At 41.9% G+C, this 14,887-nt stretch overlaps 1 protein-coding gene and 1 pseudogene across 1 annotated transcript; both read right to left on the reverse strand.

The window, feature by feature from the left end:
• Nucleotides 1–987: 987 nt before the first annotated feature.
• Nucleotides 988–14,887, reverse strand: part of LOC125884709 (islet cell autoantigen 1-like) — a 74,688-nt pseudogene continuing 60,788 nt past the window's right edge.
• LOC125884710 (islet cell autoantigen 1-like) lies at nt 1,803–14,002 on the reverse strand. Its single transcript, XM_049569826.1, is given in 15 exon segments — nt 1,803–1,939; nt 3,402–3,497; nt 3,593–3,895; nt 5,989–6,207; nt 6,358–6,402; nt 6,875–6,924; nt 7,714–7,799; nt 7,935–8,033; nt 8,228–8,353; nt 8,683–8,881; nt 9,021–9,144; nt 9,759–9,831; nt 12,884–12,975; nt 12,978–13,057; nt 13,977–14,002. Coding segments are annotated over 15 exon segments (1,719 nt in total). The 5' UTR covers nt 13,988–14,002; the 3' UTR covers nt 1,803–1,823.

Genomic DNA, 14,887 nt, shown 5'->3' on the forward strand with positions numbered 1-14,887 from the left:
TCTTAATTTACAGTGTGTGACCTTGTCGCCGTCATCAGGTCAAAGTTTTAATGTGTCCAATACTTTGGTTTATCATCAAATACCTGCAAAACTAATAACATTTCCCATTAACCTCAGTTGTATTTTGCGTTTAATGTTAGCATGCTAACATTCTAAACTTAGAGGATTGAAATGGTTAATTAATACCAAAGTAACTGCTTCAGATGAGCCTGTTAGCATTGTTATTGTGAGCATGTTAGCATGCTGATGTTAGCATTTAACTTAATGAGGCTCTATGCGAAATTCAGGAGACATTATTAGCTGCAGACACATTATGTTCTGAGCGTACACGATATGCCCTACAAACCACCCCCACCAACAATATCAGATAAACCCAACAGCGTGGCAATTCATTGAACACTGCTGCAATGCCACATGGTAGTAAATAAATGTGAAGCAAAATGTTACAATTGTGATTCATCTTATGTCTAACAACATGTCATCCTCACCTAAACCTCCTCTCTTTTAACTTAATACCGTATGGCTGTATAAATGCTAACTTGGCATTTTCATCAGGGCTTTCAGTTCTGGACCAAGGGGCGAAGGGAGCTGATCATGTAGGCATGGTGGGCGAGTCATGTAGCTCCTTCAGCTGGAGCTATACCTACTCGAAATTTAGAGCATTTGAGTTGTCTGCACAGGGTTCTCAACGTTGAAGTGGATGAGTGGGTGGCTAGCAGCTAACGGTGCTAACTCCATAAAAAACACTAAACAATGGCAACAGTGCTGACAAAGCTAAACTAAGGTGATAGATCATGGTTAATTTGTACCAAAGTATACATCAGCATTGTCATTGTGAGCACGTTAGCATGCTATGTTAGCATTATGCTGATGTTAGCATTTATCTTAGGTGCAGCCTGAAAGAGCTGCTAGCAAAATCCTCCCATTGTGTTATCCTGAGCTGCACTGATGGGATAGGAGTGTAAAGCATCAGTACCGTCAGAATGGTGATCCACCCCATGGCCAAAAAAACAAACCAAAAAAGAGTATGCATTGTTATAAAAGAAAGAAAGAGTTAAGTCCAAACAGAGCTGGATAACCCACTGATCTTGCTTTGTGATACAGGCCCATGATGCAGCTTGAGCTTCAACTGTTAGTGTGCAAATACAGGCTCAGTGACAGGCTCAGGGTCCCTTCTCATCTCCTATATATACTGTACGCCCTTCATCCCTTCATTCATATGTGACAATCGTGTGCTACGATGTTTAAACATTAAGCAGTAAATAGAGATCTTTTTACATCCTGGGTCCCCTGTGATGTGTACACACAGCATACCAACACGCCCAAACAATGCAAACATAAAAAATAAAAAACACACACACAAAAAAACATGCAACGCCATCCAAAATAAACCTGTAACCCAAACATTCTCTCTGCCTGACAGAAGCTGCAATAACTAAAAAGGTAACACAAACCACATGAGGTTTGCTGTGTGCACATGAGTCAGTAGCATCACATGTAGAGTTAACAGTCATTTACAGAGCTGCAGAGAGCAGCTGTGAGTCGCTGAGGAAAACGTTTAACAGCCGACAGTGTTTTCATTTTCCAGTGTAACACAAATATGTGTGTGTATTGCAAGTGTGGATATGTACACATCTCTCCTGGTAACAGAAATGTGTATGTGTGTGTGTATATGTGCATCAAGTTCTCTGTGTGTGTTTTTCATTGTTAAGGTTATGTTCTTTTACTTGGTTGTTGACATGAAAACTTGCTGACATCCAGATTCTGTGCGAGAAATTATACACTGCTGCTGCACACTCTCAAACACACACACCAACAGAGCTTTAGGCATTGAGCAGCTCATCCGCGGAACGTCCAATGGCGTCAGGGTTGGAGAGGGGGTCCAGGTCTGCGAACAGGTTGAACCAGGCAGACATGTCTTTGGATCCACCTGGAGCAGCTGCACGCAAGAGCACACACACGTAGCGTTAGAAGGAAGTTTAGGTTAAGCAACTTAGATTAAACACAATATAAACTTACATGAAAAAAAAAACAAACTGCAGTTCCTCTAGTGGCCACTTGAGGCTGACTCCAGGAGCGAGTCAATCCCCATAGACCCCCATGTTAAAATGCCCAACTTTACAGCAGAAATAAACATGTTTACAGCCTGGTACAAAAAATAATTTTGGTCTTTATAACTAATTTCCCCGTTCATGACAACTGTACGGTGGTGAATTTTACATAACTCACCTTTACATTTTATAAAGGCTTAAAGTTTTGCATAATTAATGGCGTAACTTTGAGCTGCCATGGAGACAATGCTGGTTTGGTAGCGTAACCATGGTGCAACCCCAGATTCACAAAGTATAGGCATAGTCAAAGTTGCTGTTTCAGTGTGTTTTCAGTTCATGAAAGTAACATTTTGGTTGCCTAAAAAAAGTCTTGCTCAGTGTTTAGTTGTACTAAAAGACCCTTTTAAGGCTAATTCATGCTCAACATTATATATATGGAGACGATGAACGGAGCACTCTATCCATACACTGCGTTCATTTTGTCCGTATTTGTGCACATTTTCTGAAAGCATATGGATGCAGACAAAACAGAGCAGTACCACCGGAGATCGTGGAGGCAATGTAGCATAGTTCAAACGAGATGCAACTGCAGTAGATGACAAAGAAATTTAAATAATGGCGGTAATATAGTGAGAAGAATACTCTGTCCGCATGCCATGATGTACTTAATGGTCTCAAAGACCACCGCTGTCTACAATGCTGCCTCCATTTAAAGGCAAATTATTAAAACTTACTCCACCTTCACCTTGTTTGTTGTTGTGTGAAACTTTGTGCTTGTGCCATCCACTGGCTGCACCTATGCCATCTTAAAGGATGCAGGGTGGTATGAGGGCAGTGACGTTTACAACATTTAAAATGAACATATCCATTTTCATATGTAAAGGGAGTGTAAATGAGCCTTGACAAGTCAGATGTTCAGTTTGCCAGTAATTACATTTTGTTTTAATGGTTTTACGCTAGCCATAGTTAGCATTAGCATTACCACAGTAAACTATAGCTATAAATGCATCATGCTAACTAAGCTAGCAGCTGACATTAGGGTTATCGACACCCTTTTCTCCAAATATGGTAACTTCTGACTCCAAAAATTCAAGATGGCAAGAGGCAAAATGCCAGACAGGGGGCTTCAAAGCAGAAGTCCACAAACCAGTGAGTGACGTTATGGTGGCTACGTCCATTATTAAATACAGTCTATGGTTTGAAGAGATTTGTTTTTTTCAGCTGGTATTTTGCTTAGAAGGTGTATATTCATAAATTAATTTGGATTTAATACAAATGCCACATTGCACCTGGGGCTGCGTAATATTGTGTGATGCACAAAAAGAACACAACCACTGATAGAAAGCATACCATTAGCTGCTGTACTTGGAGCTGGCTGTGCTGATTGGCTCTGACCGGGAGGAGGCTGCAGGGGTGGAGCTTGGAACATAGGTGGAGTTGACCAGCCTAAAAGACAAAGCAGGGTTAAGAAAAGTAATGAAAGTCATCGGTCAGTGTGCTGCAGTGAGCCCATCCCTCCAGCAGAGTGCAGTGTGGCTGACCTGTAGAGCTCAGACTGTGATCCAGCAGCTGGGAGGGCAGGAAGCCTGTGGGGCTGGGGGGGGTTGAGGGTCGAAGTGCTGCTGGTGCATTACTTGCTGCTGGTGCACTACTTGCTGCTCCTGTGCCATGTGGAGGAACGCTGGGAGGGTCAAACAGCCCGAAAGCGTCCTGCCATTCTTTGCTGAACTCGTCGCTGGCCCCTGGGCCTGGGCTGAGGAGGTCTTTGAGGAAAGCCATGTCACCCTGTTCGCCATCTTCCACTTCTGGTCTCAGCGGTGTCCCAGCAATGTGGGACAGACCACCTGAAAGCACAGGGAAGGGAGAAAGACGGGAAGGGTTCTGTATTAGACCAGAGGCAAATACATCACAGTTGACTCTGAAAAGGCACCAGCTTGTTATCAAAGCAGAGATACAGATCACAGAGGTTAATTAGTTTGAAAAAGAAAAAGTCAAAAGGAGAAATGAGGGCCAAAATTACTAAAAAGACAACTTAATATTCAGGGCTGAAATTTTCTTAAGTTCACATTAATCCATTAGGAACATGTTGTATTTCCATGCTTGTATACTTTTTTAATCAAGAAAACACTATACGTCGAGCTGATTTTATTTGGCAGCAGAAAAATGCAATCTAACACCTTTCCTCTACAGCAGAAAGGTGTCAGGGGGAGATAAGGAGCCCTTTTGTCTGACATCCTAATTACCCTTTCATTTCATCACACAGCAATGTGACTTGGTAATTCAGAACACCTTCTAAATTTAATCTGAAATCCTGCAGAAGGTAGTTATCAAGACCAAGGCTCTTTCATGACAAAGCCAAGCTTCCAATTTGTAGACTGGTGGAAAATGTGGAGTGACATTTAAGTCAAATAAACCTTTTTACAGCAGACTTGTGAGACACAGGTGCAACTAATGACATCAGTGGCTGCAAAGCACTGCAGTAATTACTGGGACTGAGCCATTGTTAATGGTATTAGTTCCACCTGTGCTTCTGCTGCGGTGAAAAGGGTCTATTTGGGAAGAACAAAGAAACAAGAGTGCTCTGATGCTAGGAAGACTTGCAAGATTCAAGATTTATTCAGGATAACATGTCGTGTATCAAATCCTAAATTAGTGTGTTTAAGTTTAACTTTTTTCTGCACAAAGAAACTGACAAGAAACATAATGAAATAATTTTGGCTTTCAAAGGAGGTGTGACACAAAAGGTTTGGGGTCGCTGTGGCTTTTGATGACTTAAATGTAATTTGCAAGGTCTAGGAAACATTTTTTTGTATTGACCATTCTCAGTTTTTGTGCTATATTATGATCCTGTGGATGTGGACCATGGCCACTGCATTTACCACGTATACTTGCATAGTACAGGTGTGTTCTATTAGATGTCATGAGACAGACTGAGATCCCCCTTTGTCAAACATTTGCTCCGATGAAGGTCGCTTGGCTTCAGGCTTCAGGCTTTATCTGCAAATACTTTGAGATTCTCTGCATTTTGGAAAATGGGATTTTTCCCTCCTTTGCTTTCAGAAACCTCCCAGCCACACAAGCACTATTATAAAAACATCTCCATCCAAATAGAAAACAAGACAAGAGAATGCCAAACCAACGGGCAGCAATATAATCGTAACCTTAAAGTTGCACAAACAAGCAGATGAAGATGCTGGCCAATCACAGGCCTGAAGAATAAAGCTATTACCAGAAGGCTACCTGGAGCAGTGACCTCGGAGTGCATTGTGACACCTCTGTTAATTAAAAAGTGGAAGTGTGACTGTACATTTATGTGTAAACATGTAAGAAGTCTTGTTAGCAGGGTTAGAACACGCACTACATTAGTTGCATCTGCCACTAAACAAAATGTCGCTTTATTTGTGATGCAAACAAATTTTAAAAAAAGGTCTGCTTTCAGTGACCTGAAATGCAGTTTGCACACGGACAAAAGGCCAAAATGCAAAAAAAAAAAAAAAAAAAAAGGCTGCTTTCCAAATATACCCATGCATGTATGGACAAGGCTCAAGTGTACTGAATTCAACTCAAAAGACAGTTATCACTGAACCTGCCTGTTGTGCCTTAAAACTAATAACACAGAAGCCATGGTTAGAAAAAGGGACACCCAATCTGGGTGTTGCACACTGTACAAAATTACTTGTGAAACTTTTCAGTCAATCAATGGTCAGTAAATGCAACCCAGAATATCAAAGAAGTGAGTCTTAGGAGTGAAGAAGATGCTTGACTGTTTTCCTAAATAACAAGTGAAGACAGACTGAATCCAGATCCAAAGTGCTGAAGGAAGCAGAGCTGAAGTCCCTTGAGAGGTAAATATGTGTGACAACCAAGCGAAGTGAGATGAGAAAGCTGAGAACTAGCAAGACAAGTAGAAGAAACAGGAGACAGCAGGCCAGTTTACCAGTGGCAGGCAGCTGTAACTGGTGGCCTCCAAAGCCCCAGGGTGCATTCGGGCCTCCACCCTGCGGAGGAGGCAGGAGCTGAGGGTGGAGAGGGAAGTTTGCTGGGGCTGGGAGCTGTGGCAGATCACAGGCCATGAGCATCAGGTCATCATCAGAGCCCGCTGACAGTCCCCTGAGGTCTTGGAGGGCTGGAGTAGGTGTGGTAGTGTTTTGGGGCACTGAGATCAAAGGATCATAAAGCCAACAGGCATCCGGTCTACAGTCAGCATCAGCAATCCCAATGTACACATTTACACAAGTGCTGCTGGTTATAGAAATGCCAAGCAATACCATTTCTGTATAAGTTCTCAACATACACACAGACTTACCATTGTCACTGGTTTGGCTCTGACCATCACTGCTGTGGCTGTGGTCTGGAAAATAGGGCACATGAAAAACAGCAGGATTACACATGATTTTTTTATTTGAAAATGTGACATAAACAAAGAAATCAAGCCAAAATAACACGAGTGCTGTTTAAAAGCAGCTGCTGTTAGTTGTGTCTTGATCTATTTTTTTACCCCGTCAATTCCAGAGAGAATCATTAGTTTGTTTTCAATAGTTTAACCTCATTTTCTAAAACACTGCTGCAGCTTTCAAACAATTAAGAGCAGTTACCAAATCATTTTATACAATAAATCATAAGTTTAAAAAATTAAAGCTGTCATATACAATAAAGACAAATCATTAGGGACTCATTATATTAGCAGTTTCATATCTGATATTTGCCCTTACAATACCCAACAATCTCTTCGCATGGTGCAACCATTTGCTACATGTGATGTTCTCGTTCTCTGTGTCTTTCAGTCACTTAAACTCTGTGTTTAAGACCACAGGGGCACATACCTGCTCCAGAGGCACTTCCTGATGGCTTGTCGTCATCCAAGGACACCAGACTGAGGAAGAAGGAAGGAGCAAGGGAGGAGGGGAGAAAATTAAAGAGTGCCTTATCGAGCTGGCGAGACACCGTTTTGCTATTTTTAGCAATGCAGTAGCCTCTATTTAATTTGGAGCTGTAGTCCTCAGGTTCACTACTCTAAAGGCCTCAACTACCACGTGGATCACGGCTGATCACCATATGTAAAAGCTGCCACACACACACACACACACTTACTTGTGAGTAAAAATGGGCATGACATTGGCCTCATGTTTGATGAAGACATAGCTGAGGTTATTGAGTGCAGAAACAGACAAAAGGACAGTGAAGTGAAATGATAACGGAAGATGGAGAACAGCTGACAACAAAGGCGCGTGTGTGTCTGTTCATGATGACAGGGCAGAAAGGAGTAAATTCCGTATTAACATGCTATTTAGTACACTAAAATAGTATGTATGATTTTTTTTAGTATGTCCCAAACCTCAGGATGAAACCAACAGTGCATGACTTGCAGAATATTACAGCATACAATCATTGGACACTATGCCAGCATAAATATTGCACAATGCAATGCAGTAGTTATGACAATGTTCATGACAGACAATGGCCGACAGCGACCAAGCCAGACGCACTGTTGTGGCAGGTGCGCCTTTAATTCGAGTCCATTAGAAGTGCTTGTTTTAGCCACTTACAGGCTCAGATTGTTATTATGAATATCTTAAAATATTATGGAAAGGATCCTACAGCGAAATAAAAAGTATTTTTTACCTTCCTCAAATTTCAGTGTGTGTTTAGTGTGTTCTCTCACCTGTCTGTGTTGCTCTGTAGAGCCTTCTCCTTCTTCTCCTCTTTTTTCTGCATGTCTGTTAATTCCTCCAGCGGGTCTCGCAGGTCCTACAGGAGGGAGGAACACTTGTACTAACACATCACTTCCGTTGAGAGGACTGCTACAGTTACAGTTGTGTATTCATACTGTGCTGTTGCTGTCTCCCTGGGATAACACGAGAGTGTCTCTTAAATTTGAAGTACCTTGAGTGTGGTGAACTGGTACGGTACATGTCCTTGAAAGGCCTCGTGGATTTCTGACATGGCGTGGGCCGTCTTCTCCCAAAACTGCAGCAGAGTGGTCTGCCATGACAACACGTAGCACATTAAATAAATGACAAAGACAAGTAAGGTAAACAGATTCAGATACTTGATGGGAGTGTTATTCAAAACCTAGCTGATTACACCCGTGGGAAGAGTCCCTCTACTACTTTTTTTTTGATATTTCAACCAAAGATGTAATAATGGTGACAGAATCACTGTTGACAGACACATACCTGGTAGGTACAGAGGGAGTGGGAGAGCATGTTGCAGCGGCTTGCTCCCAGCATGTCAACCTTCTGACACACATCATTCTTCAGCTTCTCAAACTGGCCCTTTGTCCCTCGGACCTGGGTTTGGACCTGAAAACAGAAAAAAAAACAAGACAATGAAAAACATGCACACACACTATAAACCATTAAAGTGGAAATAGACAAGTTTTTTCTTTGATTACACAATTTAATATCACTGTCCCAGTTACGGAAGTGGCATACAGAGGAACAACCAATGTTACTTTGGAAAACAAAATGCAGTGTGTCCTGTGTTGCTGATAGTTGCTCGGCTCTATCAGCTCCAACAATAGTGCCACTTGGAAATGCTAGAGGGAGGATGGGTGTTGAAAAGTTGTCTGCTTCCACTTTAAGAGGGTGTCAACTTGCACCCTAATACACGCAAACAAGCGCCCCCCTACCTTGCGGAACTTTTCCAGCTGTTTGTAGGTGTCTGGGTCCAGTTCTTGGGAGACGTCTTTCATCCAGAGCAGAGCTCCTCTGTACTCTGTGCGGGCCTTCTCCATACGGCTGACTGTCAGTAGCGTGTCAGCGATGGCACGACGCCTGAACGTCTCCACTTCCTGGTGCAAACGGTGCAGTGGTGGGCAAAGTGCCATCCTACGGAATAAGGAAAAGATACAATTTCATAAAATTATGAAAGTGATTTTTCACTTTAGGGTTTATGACGGTATAGAATGCACTGTATATTCATCTTTTTAACACATGATCATTGGTTGCATTATTTTCCGCCGCTGACCTCTGCTTGGCGGAGGTGCACAGAGCCTTGCTGGTGGCGTCCATCATGTTGCCAGCCTTTGTGCGATCGTGTTCAGCCTGGAAACGCAGGAACAGGCCAAGCTCGTTCTCCTCCTGAGACAAGCCTGTGGAAAGAGCTCACAGTCAAAGTCCCACATGTACACAGAGGACCAAATGGCTTTGAGAACAAAACAAAATGAGACTACAGACTGTTTACAACAAAATCCTCTGAACCCAGAGGCACCAGTTTATCTTTTACAAAGACAAAGCAAAGATCATCTCAATCTCTGTAAATGCTTTTTCTTTTTAGATTAGTGATGAGTGATGTAGTTTCATAGCTGACTTCCTCATACCATGACTGTAGAGGTGAGTATACTATTAACACTGTTTGAACGTTATTTTGAGTAGTGGAGACCAGTGTTTCCCAAAAGCTTCTTAGGGCTAATATGGTCGTAAATTCCCTCTTATGAACTATCCTAAGCTTAAGAAGTGTTTCCCAAAAGCCTTGTATGTGTAAATATATTGCTACCAGGATATAGAGCCCAAGTTTGTCTTAAATTTTGGACAAAAGCAGCTGCAGAACAAACACAAAAGACATAAACTGCATCTTCTATTTGGGAAAAGACGGTTAGTTGTATGCCTCTTGACTCATCTGACATTGTAACGTCTGAAATTAATCTCTCCTGTTGTTAGTCAGAGACGATGTCATGTAACAGGTTTAGTTTCGACTGTCACTCACGTGTGATTCTGTGCTGGTACTTCTCAATCACCTTCAACAGCTCTGTGCACGTGAACTGAACTGAGCGAAAGAACTGCAGACACAAACAATACGATTAGAATACGGGGTTACTATGACAGTTTTCATCTCAAGACCTTTTCTCAAAACACTTTTTTTAAGCTACACATAGTTTTGAGATGTTCCGCCACTTCATGTCAATAATACCAAGACTTTATTTTGCAGTGTGGTGCTTCAGTGAGGCAGCACTCAGTGAACACAACATATTTTTCTCTCTTCCTTGCTTATTGTCTGGCAGTCAGCTGCCTCTCCTCCCATCTGGGGGACAACAACAGTGACTAAAGGATGAGTGTGTGTTATAGCAAAGCCGAAACAAATAGATCCGCACACCCGTTAGAAGGATTTTAAAGCTGTGTAACGTTTTGAGCACCAGACCCTGGATAAATAAGGAGCGCCATCTTAAATACCCATAGGGCATTTACAAGCACACATAAATAAAGGGTTATCCATCGTGTTTTTGTCTGTGTCATAGCAACACAGATTTTGAGGCCACTCTGGTGCTGATATCCGATAGGAAGGAAGAATTAAAGGATAAGGGGGTTATCTCATGTCTGCTAGAAATCATTAGTTACAGCTGATGTGTGGTCTCTTCTCTCTGTCCTGGTAAAGCATAGGTGTAAATTATAAAATGAATGCTGGCTGAATTCCATTTAGCTGCTTCAGTTTCAGGGTCCTGGTGTTGTTTATGACGACTGTCACACTGCCATGACTTGCAGGGACACTTGAAAAGAATGCAGCTACTGTCATCAGTGCTACCTGTGTTTTTCCTTCTGTGACAAGGGAAAATGTCTGCTGGGGAAGAAGACTGACTCATTGGCAGCTGAGCCAGATAGATGAGGAGGTCACCTCACATATCCCAAGAGTGATTCAGAGGAACGCACCATAATAATGCTGCAGGTTCACCGGGAAAATATTCATTAAAGTTTGACGTGTCTGGATGTAGAGTTAAGCTAAGCTAATGACAGAGCAACAGCACCTATCAGACTCTGTCATTCAGTGAAACGTATGAAGATCAGTACAGCACTGCCAGTTTCTTCTCCTGCACCCAGACAGGTGTAAGACTGTAAAGAGCAAAGGGAGGAGGTGACTTGTAGTTACTGATTAGCTGCAGAATAAACAGTCACTACCTTCAGTCTGGCTGCCTCAGCAGTGGCCAAACACCTGTTAGCGTCACATCTCTGGCAGTGTACAGGTCAGCGCACCTCTTCTGATGTTTATTAGTGAGATGACCGATACTGATCAATCCATCAAGATCATGTTTAACTAATGGCAGCTGCTCGGTCTGAGTCACAGCAGTATGGCCGGGGAAAACAGAGGCATGGAGATAAACATCCGTGCCTGCCTTTGTGCAGACAAACAACTCTACATTCAGTTTTTCTAATTGAGATTTTCTGTGCCGGAGTCAAAATTTTCTCCATCACCCAGACAAAGAAAAATACTGACTACTACAAATAATAAAAATCAGAACTCAGCAGAGATGAAATTTGAACATGCACTGAGGCAATGTTGTGATAAAAAATCAGGTTAAAATCAGGTTAGCTGTAAGGCTGACATCCAGAAGCGGTTCCAAATCTAATCTGCCCTGGTGGGTTTTAGTGCTCTGCTGCTTCACAGTTGGCTCGGAGTCGAGATGAAATTTATGAAGGAGATTAAGTAAAGCAAAAAAGTGACAAGACAGATCTGCGAGTTTACTTTTTGTAAATGTCAGTAATGTGGTATCTTTGCGTGTGAATCTCTCTCTGCCTTGCACTTCACGTCTTTAACACTTTCCCCTCTTGTCTGAATTTGTCTCTGTCTCAGCGGGTACAAACGGAGGCACAATAGCAGGAGGACAGAAGAGGCCTGATCTTGTTCCAGAGTGAACAAAAGCATCACAGTGCGGCTCTAGCAGCTCAGTGAAACTCTACCACGTCCCCGTCTCACAGGAGCAGACAGCCTGTCACAACTAAATGCCAGCCAGGTTTCAACCAACCAAAAGTGTCCACTCTCATTTGTTGCGCGAGTGAGAAATGACTGAGAGGCAGAGGAGCAAACTGTTGACATCACTTCTCACAGCTGGGATGTGGTGTTAAGACATTTCACGTATAATTTGAACTCCTATAACTTGTAACAGCAAGAAAAGATCTGTGCAAACAGGGGACACCTTGTGCCAACACACTGCTGATGTTCTGAAAAACCTTTCTTCATATTCATTCTGCAGACACTTAATACCTATGATGTTGCCTCTGGCGAGTTCCCATGATTGTGTCAGTATTGGAAAGTAATTAATTACATTTTAATTACATTTACTCACTCCAGAGGGAAATATTGTACTTTGCACTTCGAATACATTTATCGGTTACTTCTCACCACGCAGATGGAAGCAGCATCCACTCATGGACGAGAGGCTTGTGCTCGTGACAACGCTAGATGTAAACATTAATGGCGTCCTCCTCAACCGAGCTGTAGCATTAGCTCATTCAGTAGTGCTAGGTGAGCTAGCAGTAGATGCACACTGCCTCTTTGTTGATAACACTAATGCACTTATACTTAAGTAAGATTTTGGATGCAGGAATTTATCTTGTAACAAAGAGGTGGCAGGAATGGTGCTAGCCATTGTTTGTCACTTCCTGTATCTCACAAGGTTAGGTAAACAGGTGTCAAGTTAAATGATGGAATATGGTTTTTCCTTTACAAGCTCCACAGTAAGACATACGAGAACAATTCTGGAAATAAAATAGACCCGTGTGAAGTGTTTGGCACTGTTATTGGTGTGAATTAAAGCAATGGTTTTAACCAAATGTAAAATCAAACAGACATAATACTTAAATAGCCACAAGTGGTAGATAGCACTTTGAAAAACGCAACGTTGGCGCAACGGAAGATAAGTGGTGGTAAGTCTTTACAGGGGAACATTACTGACTTAAACATATGACAATAAAAATAGTAAGCAACATTTCCATAACTAATTTTTATCTGGAGAATGGATTACAATAAATCTAGCAGTGATTAAGTATTGATGGAAAAAAAGAGGCAACATGGAAACAAAGCTTGTGTTTTTGCAGCTAAATAAATCTCTCCTGTCCTACCTCCAGCTTGGCATCCAGGTCAGCATCAGAAGCCACTACGTACTCATCCTCCTTCTTGCCCGTGGCTTTGATGAGGACCTGCTTGGTCTTCAGAACTTCTTCTGCATGCGAGCCATCACCGAGCTGTCCTCACCAAGCAGAGCCCGGCCGCCGCTCAGCATGTCCCCTGCAAACCTGGAGCCGAGACTTCAGTCAGTGACGTGTCCTACTGTGTAGTTGTGCTCATAACAACGGTGTAGTTTTGTCACGATACTTGTCTCTAACCCGGCAGAATACTTTGAAAGATAGAGATTGAGTAGGGATGGGAACTGATAGGATTTAACTAATACAGATGCCATTATTGATTCCGCATTTCGGTCTGATTCTTTATTGATTCCCTTATTTATTTCTGATCAATTTTCCGAGTGGAAAAAAGTCAGGCTACACAGATTTAACATAGTGTATATGAAATGAGAAAAGAAAAACTCATCATCCTACCTGCATGGTGCTAATATTATTATAACATAGGACAATTACCTCTCAGTAATGGAAGCACTGCTCAGTTGGAAAGAAGTGGCACTCGTACGTAGTGTAAGACGTTTCAGCATATTTTGAAATCATCATTTTACAGTTATAACAAGTAACACTTTTGTCATCTCTCTAAGATGCACTGCTGTCTCCTCTCCGGCATGACTCCTTGTTGCAGTCAGTTCCCAGCATCATCATCGCATCAGTTTGACATCATTGTTTTGCAATGAACTGTCAGTAAAACATGCTAGCATTGAAACAAAGGAATTGATAAGCTCGGAGGCTAACGATTCTGACAGACTGCACAATTTCAAACCAGATCTCAACTTGAACAGGTTCTTGATTCCCACCCCTAATGCTGAGGGCATAAAGTTAAAAATGTATAGCTTTTATTTGCTCGTTTAGTTGGAGAGAACAGCAGTAGCTGACTGTAGAAATTAACAATAAAAGAGAGCAAGAAAGTCAACGGTATATCGATTCTGTAGTACTGAAACCATTTCAATTCATAAGAATCAATATGTATGGATACATCAATATTTTTTACAATACGCTATTGTAATTAAGTGAACATGAATTTTGCACATACCCATCCATCATTGGATATCAGCCTTTTTCTGTTCTGAAAATAACAAAAAATACAGAGGTGATGTTAGACAAACAAAGAATACTGATAACAGGGTGAACCTTAAAAACCTGCATAAAGGTATAAAGTATAACTGATGTCAAAGACTGTCCATCTGGTTTTTATGTGTCTTTTTTAGGGTCCTTAACGTTACACAGAAAGACATGACAATGAACACTGCAGACTTTCTGATCTAGAAGAGATTTTGTGTAAGACTGACCGTTTCATGTTAAGTAGGAGGGACTGTCACTTTCTAACAATGAATTAAATAACTGCAAAATGACCTGCTGCTGCTTTTCCTGTTGCATTTTGCTGTGATACATACAAGGCAAACATGAAAACAGAGCTGACAGCTGTTCCCCAGTCAGGTATAATCGAGTTATCATACAGGTTTATCTGTGGCTGGACAAAACTCATCGGTGCTAAAGGCTAAAAAGCTAATCTAATATTGTTCTTGGAGCAGAGATCAGACACCTGCGACTGTACGGAGTCAGGAGATACTGAGAGCCAGCTGTCTGAGGAGCAGGTGTTCAGTTACAGCAAATGCTGCCTTAATGACACGGGAAGAAACGGCAAAGTCATTTTGGCACTTACCGATACAGTACATACATTCACATTAAGGTATAAAAGTAGAAATAAACGTAACGTTGGTCGAGAAAACCTGCCAGAAATCGTCAGTGAAGGAGCTTGTGTGCTAGCAGCAGTTTAGCTCGTAGCAATGTCGTGGCAAACACAGTAATGTCTGGACACATTTAGCTAAGCGACCAAGCAATTCAAACATGTCCGGTTTTTCTGTTATGGTTAGATAATTTAATGAGGTGAATAAACCTTTACCTTGCTGTTAGTTTTATCCAGCAGTGCGAGCATCTATGCAG

This window comes from Epinephelus fuscoguttatus, linkage group LG24 (assembly GCF_011397635.1).
Source record: "Epinephelus fuscoguttatus linkage group LG24, E.fuscoguttatus.final_Chr_v1".
Taxonomy (NCBI): domain Eukaryota; kingdom Metazoa; phylum Chordata; class Actinopteri; order Perciformes; family Serranidae; genus Epinephelus; species Epinephelus fuscoguttatus.